General features: G+C 41.9%; 1 protein-coding gene across 1 annotated transcript in view; it reads right to left on the bottom strand.

Annotated features, from left to right (window-relative positions):
• Nucleotides 1–202: 202 nt before the first annotated feature.
• GRK7 (G protein-coupled receptor kinase 7) overlaps nt 203–14,573 on the bottom strand; it is a 40,725-nt gene continuing 26,354 nt past the window's right edge. The window contains exons 3-4 of the mRNA XM_010378271.2: nt 11,290–11,564; nt 203–1,964 (exon numbers count right to left, since the gene is read on the bottom strand). Coding sequence (XP_010376573.1) covers nt 1,628–1,964; nt 11,290–11,564 — 612 coding nt within the window. The 3' untranslated portion in view covers nt 203–1,627. The remainder of the gene's footprint in view (nt 1,965–11,289; nt 11,565–14,573) is intronic.

The following is a 14,573-nucleotide window of genomic DNA, read 5'->3' as shown; positions in this document are numbered from 1 at the left end:
ACATATCCTTTTAAAAAATATCACCCAGCTTTATATTTGTATCCCAAATATTTTTTCGCAGCTGTAGAATTCTCACTTCGGCTGTGCTTTTGAGAAGTGCTAATTCTACCATACAGTGCTGGCTGGGCAGCCACTTGAAATGAGGGCTACTATTTTTTCAATTCAATTTCTTTTCTTTCTTTTTTTTTTTCTTTTTGAGACAAGAGTCTTGCTCTTGTTGCCCAGGCTGGAGTGCAATGGCACGCGATCTTGGCTGACTACAACCTCCACCTCCTGGGTTCAAGCAATTCTCCTGCCTCAGGCTCCCGAGTAGCTGGGATTCCAGATGCACACCACCACACTGGGCTAATGTTTGTATTTTTAGTAGAGACAGGGTTTACACCATGTTGGCCAGGCTGGTCTTGAACTCTTGACCTCGTGATCCATCCGCCTCGGCCTCCCAAAGTGCTGGGATTACAGACATGAGCCACTGCACCTGGCCTGTTTAACTCAATTTCTAAGCCCCTAGGTCTGCTTCAGGCTTTGAAATAGCCAAGAGACCAAGCTCCCAAGATATGTGTGAGAAACTAAAGTGTGCAAGGACAAGAGAAGCTATAAGATGAATAGATTGTCTTGTTTCATTTATACTGCAATTGCTAAAATGACATGCCTTGGGGACATTTGAAAAGTTGCCATCAAAATGTATGATTGAAGTTTTGAGCAACCAAAATAAGATTGAATGTAATAACATTCAAATGTGCATGGCAGTGCCTGCCAAACTCTGCTGCATAGTAGACTCACTTGGGGAGCTTCTGAAATTCTAAATGGTCAAGCTGTTCCCATACCTGGGAGTGGGGATCAGAATGTCTGTGGATGGGAGTCAGGCATTAGTTTTTTAAAAGATCCCTAGATGATTCCAAAGTTCAGCAGAGTTTGGGAACCGATGGCATATGGTAGTGCAAGTTTACCATATTACTTAAAGGACTCAACTAACTTTAGAGAATGCTTTACTTCACAGACCTCATGGATGTTTACATTTAAAATGCTTCAATATGAGGATAGTAAATTGTTTCCAAAAAATTGTAAAAGAAACTGTCAGTGAAATTGAAAAGTATTCTGTGATCTAAAACATTGCCAAAATATTGTAACCCACTCCTTTTTAGAGGGAGAAGGTCAGGAACATTTGTTTCCAGCTTCAAAATCCTTTTTATAACTATAGAAGCAGAAGAAAGATGAAGGGAAAAAAAGATATAAACAAAGAAAAACTAAAATGATTATTTACTAAGAGCTGCAAATGCTCATTTTCTGGGCACACCACAAAGTTCCATTCTCTGTTCCTAGGACTTTGCGTAATACACAGGGACATGATGGTAAAAGGCTGATGCTTTCAGTTTATCAAAATAAACCTGAGTGTTCCTTTTCCCAGCCCTCAGTGAAAACTGAGACTTTACTCATCTTTATGAAAAAAAGAAAGAGAAAGAAAATAAAATGTGTCCTAGTAGTGAGCTTGCCTGTCCTTTGAATTGTTTTGTGTTTGCGATGTCCCTCCTAACTGATTATCCCTCATTCCACAGATTTCCACGTGTTGGGAACATTCGAGGATTATGTCAGCCGAGACTCCTGCCACCTGTCTGGTAAAGAGAGCAATTTACAGTAACAAACACACGCCAGACTTGGATGAATTACCCTCCCCACAACCCGTAGGTCTGTTGGGGTCATTCAGTTCCTCAAACAGTCCCGTTTCTATAATTTCTTCCTGCCACGCTATAGGAACAGCACCTGTTGCAAAGTTTTTGAAGAACTGCTTATCTTTGTCATCAAATTCCACCCCCCGAACCTCAGAGAAATCATCAATTTCAGCGATGTCTTTGGCATAAACCACTGAAGGGTCTGGCACAAATGGGGGTTCAATTAGGCCGGCTTCTAGGCGAGGAAAGTTGATCGTTTTAAAGAAATGATGTTTCCTGGGATCATCAGACTTTTCTCTGTGAAGAAAGGAGACATCAGCCTGAGACAGAATTAACAAACCAAAATGGGACACGTTCTAACAATACAAAGTGTGTAGCATTCTTTTCTTACATTTTATTTTAATTGCAAAGACAATATAATAACATAAAGAATAACTGAAAAATAATAGCTTTTGAAATCACCCCAAATTCCCATATAAATAGACAGCACTCATTATTTGCAGACAGCTTTCACCTGTAGATGCAATTTTTAAATAGTGAAGCTTTGGACATGACTTTTATTCTTGGTATTTCATGGAAATACTGGGAAAGTTCTGTAGAACCACACCTGCTTGCCTGCAGTTTCCAGCCATTGCCTTTTCAGGGTCACACAGAAAAAGTTAAGCATATCTCTGTCCCACACAACCACCACGCCCATTTTAGAAGGCAGCACTCATATCCCTTTCTTGGTAACATGATATGATTTCTAGAAGCCCCACTTAACTCCCCAACTGCCACAATAATCTTGGTGTTATTTCTTTAAAGACTTAAAAAAAAATCCATTAGCAATTTGCAGTAGTAGGAATTAGCATAAATTTAGTATTCAACACTATGATTATTATTATCAAACCCTCCATCTCTATGCTAGAAATTATTCCAGTATCTAAAGAAAAAAGCATGTTCCCAACTGTGTAACCTCTACTAGTAATATTAGTTATCTATTGCTGTGTAACAAATTGCTCCAAAATTTAGTGCCTTAAAACAACAAACATTTGTTATCTCACAGCTTCTGAGGGTCAAGAATCTGGACATGGCTTAACTGGGTGTCTCTGTCTCAGAGTCTCTTGTGAGGTTGCAGTAAAGCTGCTGGCTGAGACTGTGGTCTCATCTGAAGGCTCAGCTGAGGCTGGGGGATTTGCTTCCAAGCTCACTCATGTGGTTATTGTCAAGCCTCCATCCCTTATCACATGAGCCTTCACAGGGCTGCCTTAAAACATTACAGCTGGCTTTCCCAAGGTCAGTGATCTCTCACACACACACACACACACACACACACACACAGAATGCTCAAAATAGAAGCCATAGTTTTTTTAATAACCTAATCTTAGAAGTGACATCTCATCACTTCTGCCATATTCTATTTCTTATTGAAGGAAGACCACACTTAAGGTAAAGGGATCATACATGGGTATGAATGCCAGGATGTGGGGATCACTGGGAGCCATCTTAGGGGCTGCCTACCATACTCTTCTTAATTACTCTTAAATCTAGGTTTTAACAAAATAAAAAGTGGGCTGTTTTGTGGCATCAGATTCAAAACTTTTTTTCCTCTAAAAAATGTGAATAGCCAGATGCAGTGGCTCACGCCTGTAATCCCAGCACCTTGGGAGGCTGAGGTGGGCGGATCACAAGGTCAGGAGATCGAGACCATCCTGGCTAACACCATGAAACCCCGTCTCTACTAAAAATACAAAAAATTAGCCGGGTGTGGTGGTGGACGCCTGTAGTCCCAGCTACTGGGGAGGTTGAGGCAGGAGAATGGCATGAACCCAGGAGGCAGAGCTTGCAGTGAGCTCACTCCAGCCTGGGTGACAGAGGGAAGACTGTGTCTCAAAAATAAAAAATAAAAAAAAATGTGGATAGATTTCCTGGTCTGATTAAGAAACATCTTCCACATACAAGTGGCCAACAAATATATCAAAAAATGCTCATTATCACTAATCATCAGATAAAAGTAAATTAAAACCACAATGAGATACCATCTCACACCAGTCAGAATAGCTATTACTAAGAAGTAACAAAACAAACAAACCAAAAAAACAGCCAGGCACGGTGGCTCATGCCTATAATCCTAGCACCTTGGGAGGCCAAGACAGGCAGATTGCTTGAGCTCAGGAGTTCAAGATCAGCCTGGGCAACATGGTGAAACCCCATATCTACTAAAATACAAAAAATTAGACAGGTGTGGCGGCGTGTGCCTGTAGTCCTAGCTACTTAGGAGGCTGAGGCAGGAGAATTGCTTGAATCCAGGAGGTGGAGATTGCAGTGAGCTGAGATTGTGCCACTGCACTCCAGCCTGGGTGACAGAATGAGATTCCGTCTCAAAAACAAACAAACAAAAAACAAAAAAAACCCAACCAACCAACAAACCAACCAACCAAACAAAAACATCTTGGAGGGGCTGCACAGAAAAGGGAATGCTTACACACTGTTGATGGGAAGGTAAATTAGTTCAGCCATTCTGGAAAGCAGTTTGGAGATTTCTCAAAGAACTAAAAATAGAACTACCATTTGACCCAGCAATCCTATTACTGGTATATACCCAAAGGGAAATAAATTGTTCTACCAAAAAGACATACACTCATATGTTCATCACAGCACCATTCACAATAGCAAAGACATGGACTCAACTAAGGAGTCCATAAATGGTGGATTGAATAAAGAAAATGTGGTACATACACAATATGGAATAATGTGCAGCCATAAAAAGGAATGAAACCATGTTCTTTGCAGCAACATAGAAGCAGCTGGAGACCATTTTTCTAAGTGAACTAACATAGAAACAGAAAACCAAGTACCGCATGTTCTCACTTATAAGTGGGAGCTAAATATTGGGTAAACATGGATGTAAAGATGGGAACAATAGACACGGGGGACTACTAGATGTTTTAGGGGGTGGAGCAAGGGTTGAAAAACTACCTATTGAGTACTATGCTCACTACTTGGGTGGTAGATTCAATTGCATCCAAAACCTCAGCATTACACAATATGTCTTTGTAACAAGCCAGCACATATACTCCCTGGATCTAAAATAAAAGATTTTTTTTTAAAGAAATGTCTTCCTTTTAAAAGAAGTCAATTTCTGCCATAAGTCAACCTTAATAGAAATTAATTATATTCATGGTCCGTCCTTTACATTTTCCATTCAAGATATCAAAAAGCTTTTTGGGAAAGGATTGAGAGTTTGCCCCATATATTCCCTTCGGAGATTCCCCACCATGTCAGATGATAACTACAACAGAATCTGCCCAGCAAGATGACTAAAGGCAATATCCAATAATGGCACAACTAATAACAAGAATGAGGATAACTGACATTTATTCAGGGCCTACTCTCAGTTAACACAACATTCAGCTCTTCACTTATATTATTACATTCAACCAGTACTACAGCCCTGTCTCTAACTCCTGTATTTTTGACTCCTTTATGTGCTTCTGCATTCATGAATAACTGTGCATCTGAGGAAGCCACAGTAAATAGGTGACTTTTTCAAAGGAAAATTTATAATTAAATTTTATTATGAGAAGAGACACTTAATTGGAGGCATCTGATGATCCAGTGATTCCTTGGATTCTTGTTCTGTGACCCAGCCCTACCCACTTCCAGAAAGGTCTATCCGGAACTTCTTGGACTTTTCCCACTGTGTATGGAGACCTGGATCAAATATGCTACAAGGGGTGTCTTTTCTCCCAAAGTCTCCACCAACTGAAAGAAAGAAAATGCAGGCTTGCCATCTACCAGAACCGACTGCCCCAGTGTCTGTGTGGTTCACATCTTGTAGGTTAAGAGCCTTGAGGGAGAGTTACTGAGATACATGTAAGCTTCAAAAATAGGTATTTAGGCCAGGCACAGTGGCTCACACCTGTAATCCCAGCACTTTGGGAGGCCGAAGTGGGTGGATCTCCTGAGGCCAGGAGTTTGAGACCAGACTGGCCAATATGGTGGAATCCTGTCTCTACTAAAAAATACAAAAATTAGTCAGGCGTGGTGGCACATGCCTATAATCCCAGTTACTTGGGAGTCTGAGGGAGGAGAATTGCTTGAACCTGGGAGGCAAAGGTTGCAGTGAGCCGAGATCGGGCCATTGCAGTCCAGCCTAGGTGACAGAGCAAGACTCTGTCTCAAAAAAAAAAAAAAAAAGAGATTTTTTTAAAAGTCAGGTTTATTGCCAGGCACAGTGGCTCACACCTGTAATCCAGCACTTTGGGAGGCCAAGATGGGCGGATCATGAGGTCAGGAGATCGAGACCATCCTGGCTAACACGGTGAAACCCCGTCTCTACTAAAAATACAAAAAACTAGCCGGGCGTGGTGGCGGCGCCTGTGGTCCCAGCTACTCGGGAGGCTGAGGTAGGAGAATGGTGGGAACCCGGGAGGCAGAGCTTGCAGTGAGCTGAGATCCGGCCACTGCACTCCAGCCCGGGTGACAGAGCGAGACTCCGTCTCAAAAAAAAAAAAGTCAGGTTTATTGAGGTATAATTTACACAGAAACATTCACCTTTTAAAGGTATCAGATAGATTTTTAAATGTGGCAGAAGGATAGAGCTAGAATGCCATCCAAATAGATGAGGAATGAGTCCCAGACCTGCATGTCTCAAAAGAGAATGAAGGCATTGGAGTGGGAGTAGGTGCCACAGGGAAGATATTTGCATCACTTCCATGACCACTGGCAGGCATGAATTGAACACACCGTACCAGGGGTCGAAAGGGCCCTTAAAAACTCAGTCTAATCAGTAAATGGAGACTGCCCAGGAGCTTGGTAACCTTGGGAGACTTGCCAGACCAGTCTTTACATCAGGATGAACAGTTCTCACATAGCATCTCAAGCCCATCATGCCCAGGGAGCCTTGGTTTGTCCAACAGTGGTGGCTGACTGCAGCCCTTTTGCAACTAATTATAAAAGACTAGGAAACCATGGGTCACTCTGAGGTTTCCTTTATGTTCTTCAACAACCCAACAACAATCCCCTGGAGGGCAGGATTCATGCCTTGTATACCTTTTCCCAAGAAATGTCTGTGGGTGCTGCTGCTACCAGTGAAGACTGGGCTTTCCAATCTCCATTCCTTGTTCTTGTGGCTGGGCCACCACAAAGATGATGTCTTTGATCTCTTGCACTAGCAACTCCCACCACAGTTCCGTCATTAAAAGAGCAGGCTGATTATTTCACTCTTGCATCTTTCCCTGGCAGTTCTGTGCAGGGCTCTTTTGGCCCATCATTGTGCGGTGCACTTTGAACAAATAGGAGAGGCTGTTGCTGGAGGCATTATCTTTTGTAACAGCCAAAGTGGCAGCTGCAGGGAGGACTTCTGCTCATTGGAGTGGAATATATTTCAGAGCATTAACAGGCTCTCGTATTATGGAACCCCACACAGAGATTACAATGGATTTTCTTATAATAGTCAATGAAGCAAAGATACCACCTGCCCATACATGAGGCCCACAAGGGAATTTGGTCTGCCAAGAACAGTAGGTATTGGCATGAAATTGTGTGTTGGAGAAGCACTTAAGTCAGAGACTTTCCCGATTATTTGCTCTTGTTCCGCTGCACTGGCTCACCAGAATAAAACCTGCAGAAACTTAAGTGGTCTTCGCCATTTATTTCATTGGAAGACCCTGTAGTTGATTCCATCTGGAGCCCCTGGAGACGCTCAGAAAAGCTTTTGGCTTCTCTGCAAAATTAACTCCCAGACCCATAAAGGCAAAGAAGGTAATCCTTTTCAGTGATGTCTAAAGGAGAAGGGTTTTTAATTCATTTCAAATGCTTAAGAAGGCAACAGGGAGGGAGCATGTGAACTCCACTGTGTAACATGCTGTCGAGGCATTTGCCTTGGCTTGGAGGATGCCCACTACATTAATCCAACGTGATCTCATTTGATTAAATTTTTTAAAAATATAAAGAGTTGAAATAAAAATGTTGGAAGATTCTGCAATTATAGAGGCCGTAAGAAAAAAAAATGTTGGAAGATTTTCTGTTTCACTGAACAGCTGTTTTTTATATGCCTTTTCTCTAATGTTGTAAACAGTCTTATTCAAAACAGTCATAACAACAGATGCTTTATTAGAAAGGTTTTGCTTGAGGAAGCAGCTTCAGGCAGTGACCAGTGTTTAGTATGCTTTAAAGTGGTGTTTACAGTGCTTTAAGGTCGCATTTTCATGAAGTTTGTTAATATTTCATTTTGTAAATCCAAAGTCTGCTTATAGAGTATTAAGATTTATTTTATTTTATTTTAATTTTTAAATTTTTTTCCTGAGACAGAGTTTTGCTCTTGTTGCCCAGGCTGGAGAACATTGGCGCAATCTTGGCTCACTTCAACCTCTGCCTCCCAGGCTCAAGTGATTCCCCTGCCTCAGCCTCCTGAGTAGCTGGGATTACAGGCACCCGCCACTGCACCCGGCTAATTTTTTGTATTTTTAGTAGAGATGGGGTTTCATCATGTTGGCCAAGTTGTTCTTGAACTCCTGACCTCAGGTGATCCACCCACCTCGGCCTCTGAAAGTGCTGGGATTACAGGCGTAAGCCACCGCACCCGGCCAAGATAGATTTTAAATCAAACGTGGGAATTGAGGCATCCAAGTGGGTGTTTTTCCCTTTGGGGAAGTCGTCTAAAGAGACGTTCCTCCTGACTCAGCCACTGCTCCTGCACCCTCGGATACTCACTGAAGACCATGAGGGTAGAGATTGTTAGTGATTGTCAGTGGTCACCATATCCTATTTGATTCTCACTCCTGGGCACATAGAAGACACTAGTCAGCCCCCTCACCCGTAGGCAGGATCCGAGGACGAGTTCTGGTCAACAGAAGTGTGTGTGAAGCATGTGGAATCGAGACCATCCTGGCCAACATGGTGAAACCCTGTCTCTACTAAAAATACAAAAATTAGCTGGGTGTGGTGGTGGGTGCCTGCAATCCCAGCTACTCAGGAGGCCAAGGAAGAATTGCTTGAACCTGGGAGGCTGAGATTGCTGTGAGCCAAGATTATGCCATTGCACTCCAGCCTGGGCAGCAGAGTGAGACTCTGTCTCAAAAACTAATAATAATAATTTGTAAGTCTCCAATAACTGAATGTAAGAGGGTAAGAGGGTAGAGAATGCGTTTCCTCCCTGACAATGTGTGAGTATACACATATAAATCTCTCTGAGAGGGAGAGAAAGAGAGAGGGAGAGAGAGGAAGGGAAGGGGGGATGGGGAGAGAGATAAAGAGAAGGGGAGAGAGACAGAGAGAGAGAGAGAGAGAAAGAAAGAGAGAGAGAGAGTTCATTTAGAGCTTTGTAAATCCAAAGTCTGCAGGGTAGTTTAGCACTCTGGAAACCCAGGGAAGGATTGCAGTTTGACCCCAAAGGTGGTTTGCCGGCAGAATTCCCATTTCTTCTGGGTAAGTCAGTCTTTTCTTATTAAGGCTTTCAACTGATTGGATTAAGCCTATGCACGTTATGGACAGTAATCTACTTTACTCAAAGTCTACTGATTTAAATATTAATCTCATCTAAAAATCTGCCCATAAATATCTCAATAATATTTGACCAAATATCTGAGTACTGTGGCCTAACCGAGTTGACACATAAAATTAACCATCACACCCACAATCCCCCCATTTTATATATGAGGATATTGAGATTCAAGGAAAGTAATTCAATTGCTTGAGGTAAAATAACCAGTCTATAGCAGAGCTGGGACTTGAATCTATTGTGAATCTAAAGCTCTTGATTTTCTCCCTACACAACATAGTCACTCACTGCCAAGGGTCTTTTCACAGGCCAACTTTTACTTCTTTTTTTCTTCTATAGAATCTTTTTTCTAGAGACAGGGTCTTGCTCTGTCATCCATGCTGGAGTACAGTGGCATGATCATAGCTCACTGCAGCCTTGAGCTCCTGGGCTCCAGTGATCCTCCCACCTCAGCCTCTTGAGTAGCTGGGACTACAGGCATGCAGTCCTACACCTGGCTAATATTTTTATTTTCCGTAGAGGCAGGGTCTCTCTATGTTGCTTAGGCTGGTCTTGAACTCCTGGACTCAAGTGATCCTCCCACCTTGGCCTTCCAAAGTTTTAAGATTACAGGCATGAACCACTGCGCCCGGCCTTCTAAAATAGCTTGATCTTATTATTATATCATAAACCATAAAACTTGGCTTCAGTTTTAATAGCTGGCAACATCATTTGTGATGATGTAAATATTTTTTGAAGGACTGATGATATGCTATGGGAGACATTTGAAAGGAACAGAATTTTCCAGAGCTATGACTATCAGTACTGGTAGTTTTATGTTTTTATTTTAATTATTATTACCATTATTATTATTTTTATTATTTTGAGACAGAGTCTTGCTCTGTTGCCCAGGCTGGAGTGCAGTGGTGCGATCTCGGCTCACTGTAACCTCCACCTCCTGGGTTCAAGTGATTCTCGTGCCTCAACCTCCTGATTATCTGGGATTACAGGCGGCTGCCACCACTCCTGGCTAATTTTTTGTATTTTTAGTAGACATGGGGTTTCACCATATGTTGGTCAGGTTGGTCTTAAACTCCGGACCTCAGGTAATCCGCCACCTCAACCTCCCAAAGTGCTGGCATGAGCCACCATACCTGGCTCGCAGGCGTGAGCCATTGTGCCCAGCCTGTTTTAATTATTTTTGAATAGATAATGTATGTAACAGTGTTAGGTACCTTCACACTATGTTGTTGTGCAACCAATCTCCAGAACTCTTCATTTTGTAAAACAGATAATTTATACTCATTAAACAATTCCCATTTCTCCTCCCCTTAACCCCAGGAAACTGCCGTTCCACTTACTTTCTTCTTTTTTGAGATGGAGTCTCGCTCTGTCACCCAGGCTGGAGTACAGTGGCTCGATCTCAGCTCACTGCAACCTCTGCCACCTGGGTTCAAGCGATTCTCCTGCCTCAGCCTCCTGAGTAGTTGGGATTACAGGCACCGCGCCTGGCTAATTTTTGTAGTTTTATTAGAGACGGGGTTTCACCGTCTTGGCCAGGCTGGTCTTGAACTCCTGACCTTGTGATCCACCCACCTCGGCCTCCCAAAGTGCTGGGATTACAGGCATGAGCCACCCTGCCCTGCCTTCTACTTTCTGTCTCTATGAATTTGACTACTCTAGGTACCTTATGTAAGTGGAATCATGCAATATTTGTTTTGTTTTATGGCTGCATGTGATTTTAATACATTTATTTACTCAACATGGTTCAAGATGCAAAAGAAACTAAGGTGATACCGTGAAAATTCTTATTTGCATCCCCATCCCCAGCCCTCAATTTCCCTTCGTCTGACATAACCAATCCTATAAATTCCTTCAAATATTCTATACAACCATTTTAATTATGTATTCCTTTTCTTTTTTTAACACAAGCTGTTTTGCACCTCACTTTTCCACCTTAAAATACATCTTGGAGATCGTTCCATAGAAAGTGCTCATAGTGTTTGAAAGTATTAGAAATATTTAACCATATAATATGCAAGTAAAAATAGGAAAATCATAATACTTAATTCCAAGACTTTGCCACAAATCAAAAGTATTCTCCCAATCCCTGTGGACAATACTGGTGTCAGCAATCCTCTCTGTTACATGCTAATTTACCTGCTTCCTAAGCGTTGCTCTGGTTTCTTAGCCAAGAAGAGCCTGCAAATATCTTTTGCTTCCTCTGTGAAGTTATCATGCTGGAATTTGACCTCGTCTTGCAGAGTTCTTTCCTTTAGATCCTCTTTACTGACCTTTTCCTTGTAATCTTTGAATGGTGTTCGTCCAGCAACCATTTCATAAATGCTGCATCCCATGGCAAACCAGTCCACAGGATAGGAATAACTTACCTTTTCCATTAGGATCTCAGGAGCCATGTAACCATTGGTTCCAGCCTGTAACATCCCAAACAAAATACAAGACAACACAGAACAAAGACATTAAGGTGAGTGCAGCAGACACTGCTGACTGCCTACTTAATACATATTCTCCTTTTCTTCCCTTGTTCAGGGAACCCTATTTGTTTGGAGTGGCAATGTGTCTAACCTATACTTTTTGCTGCTTTCCCAGCAGCTTTGGGTGCAGCCAGGGGAGGCCATGTGATCCATTTTGGCCAGTGAGATAGAGTTGGTGGCTAAGGTCATCATGAAAAGGGAAGCCATAGCTGCTCTTGATGTGGGAAAATCCGTTACCTCTCTTAGGCTCATCACCTCATCTTTAAGATGAAAAGTTCAAGTGGATGTCTGTAAGATCCCCCAAGCTCTGCCTTTTTTAAAGTTCACAGATAATAGAAAATTAGATGCATATGATTTTTTTTAAGGTTGAGCACTTTATTACTAATATTAAATGTTCATATATTGTCTAGTCTGTGATGTTTCTTATTCTATGTGCTATGTAATAACATTAACATCACACACACCTCTGCCTGCCTGTCTCTGCACTGAATAATTAACACTGCCATTTTAATTGAGGAAATTCCACACACACATGAAATTTCATTTTACATGCATGACTATATATTACAGGCACACTTCTACTGACAATATATGCCAAATGATCATTAGATTAAATATATATACATATTCACTTTATATATATACATACATATTTATTTCTATATATAATACATATATATTTATATATGCTTGTATGTATGATAAATTACACATAAAATTTACTATCTAAATCATTTTGCAGTGTAAGTTCAGTAGTGTTAAGTACATTCTCACTGTTGTGCAACCAATCTCCAGAACTACTCATCTTGTAAAACTGATAATTTACACTCATTAAACAACTTGCCATTCCTTCTCCCCTCAACCCCAGGCAACCACCATTTTACTTTCTCTCTATGAATTTGACTATTCTAGGTACCTCATATAAGTGGAATCATGCAATATTTGTCTTTTTACGGCTGCATTGATTTTAATTCATGTATTTACTCAACAAATATTTAATCAAATCTACAACATATCTTGCAATTTTAAGGTATATATTTACTTCAGATTTTTTTTTTTTTTTTTGAGACGGAGTCTTGCTGTGTCACCCAGGCTGGAGTGCCGTGTCCTGATCTCAGCTCACTGCAACCTCTACCTCCCAGATTCAAGCCATTCTCCTGCCTCAGCCTCCCAGGTAGCTGGGATTATAGGCGCCCACCACCGCACCCGGCTAATTTTTGTATTTTTCGTGGAGATGGGGTTTCACCATGTTGGCCAGGCTGGTCTTGAACTCCTGACCTCAAGTGATCCTCCCACCTCGGCCTCCCAAAGTGCTGGGATTACAGGTGTGAGCCACCGTGCCTGGCCGACTCGGACTTTTCGGAAAGCAATATGACAGAGAGCAATGGGAAACAAAAAGTAACAAACTGTTCCTGTCTTTCAACCAGATTATCTAACTTTGGAGTATGTACCTCAAAGAGACTCAGAAGAAAGAAAAAGGAATCTATATTGAGATGTTCATAACTTCATTAATTCAGAATGGTCACAAGCTGGAAACACCCAAAGGTCCATCAATAAGATGATAAACCAGAGTCTATTGTTAATACCAAGGAATTTATATATGTAATGATTGTCACCCACTGATTACAACTATGCATTTCAGTACTTCAGGAAAGGTTGGAAAAGTTGGGTGCAGTGGTGTGTGCCTATAGTCCCAGGTACTCAGAAGACTGAAATGGGAGGATCCTTCAGCCAAGGAGTTCGAGGCTGTGGTGCGATAGACAAACCACAGCACTCCAACCTGGGTAACTTAGTGAGACCCTGTCTCTATGAAGAAAACATTAGGAAGTGTTGAGCTGTGCATTACGTGTTTTATTTCTAGTTGCTTAAGTATTTTTTAATGTAAGGCTTTAGAAACATGGAATTTCACGGATAATTTCTACGTGGTTCACAACAACAAAAAAACATAAACAATCCCAAGTACTAATGAAGAGTGATTGGCCTGAACAAGAAAGTTCTGGAAGTGACTAGGGTCTAACGGGTTGTGCATGAGTCAGCATGGCACTGCTGTTTTCAGAGAAGCTGGTGTATAATTTGGGTGACCATATGTTCCGGTTTGCTTGGGACAGTCCCGGTTTACATCTGTTGCCCTGGCGTCTTGTCCAGTTTTGCATTTGTCCAGACAAAAGAGTCCTGTAGGCGCCTCTGAGGCCCAGGATACGGTCTTACTCATCTTTGTCTCCAAATCCAGGCGTTTATCACAGGGCCTCACCTGGTGCATGCCATGTTTTTAATTAAATAACCACGAAGACGGTGACTAGATGTTTTCCATTCATTACGCAGAAAACATTTGTTGAGTCATGCCCCGCAATGAGTTGCACGGATACCGAGACCTGTAAGGCCTGGCCCCCGCCCTTGAGGATTTAGAGACTGGTAGAGACAGACAGTCAGAAGGTTGATTCAACAGAGTGTGAAACACGTGCTGGGGGGCCCACGGGGTCGGTGTGTGCATGTGTATGTATGTGATTCTGTGTGTATATGTGTGTGTGTGTGTGGGTGTATGAGTATGTGTGTGTATGTGAGTGGGTGTACGTGTATGTGTGTGTATGTGTGTATACATGTGTGGATGTATGAGTGTATGTGTGAGTGTATGTGTATGTGCGAGTGTGTGTGTGAGTGTGGTGTGTATGTGTATATATGAGTGTATGTGTGAGTATGCATATGTGTGTGTATGTGCATGTGAGTGTACGTGAGCATATGTGTATGACAGCATATGTGTATGTGTGCATGTGTGTGTATGTGAACGTGTATGTATGTGTGCCTGTGTGTGTGTATGTGTGCATGTGAGTGTGCGTATGTATGTGTGTATGTAGGTGTGAATGTATGTGTGAATATGCATGTGTGTATGTGAGCATATGTGAGAGCATGTGTGTATGTGTGTGCATGTATGTGAATGTGTGTATGTGTGTA

This window comes from Rhinopithecus roxellana, chromosome 1 (assembly GCF_007565055.1).
Source record: "Rhinopithecus roxellana isolate Shanxi Qingling chromosome 1, ASM756505v1, whole genome shotgun sequence".
NCBI lineage: Eukaryota > Metazoa > Chordata > Mammalia > Primates > Cercopithecidae > Rhinopithecus > Rhinopithecus roxellana.
Note: the sequence above shows the minus strand (reverse complement) of the source record. Positions and strands in the feature narration are given on the sequence as shown.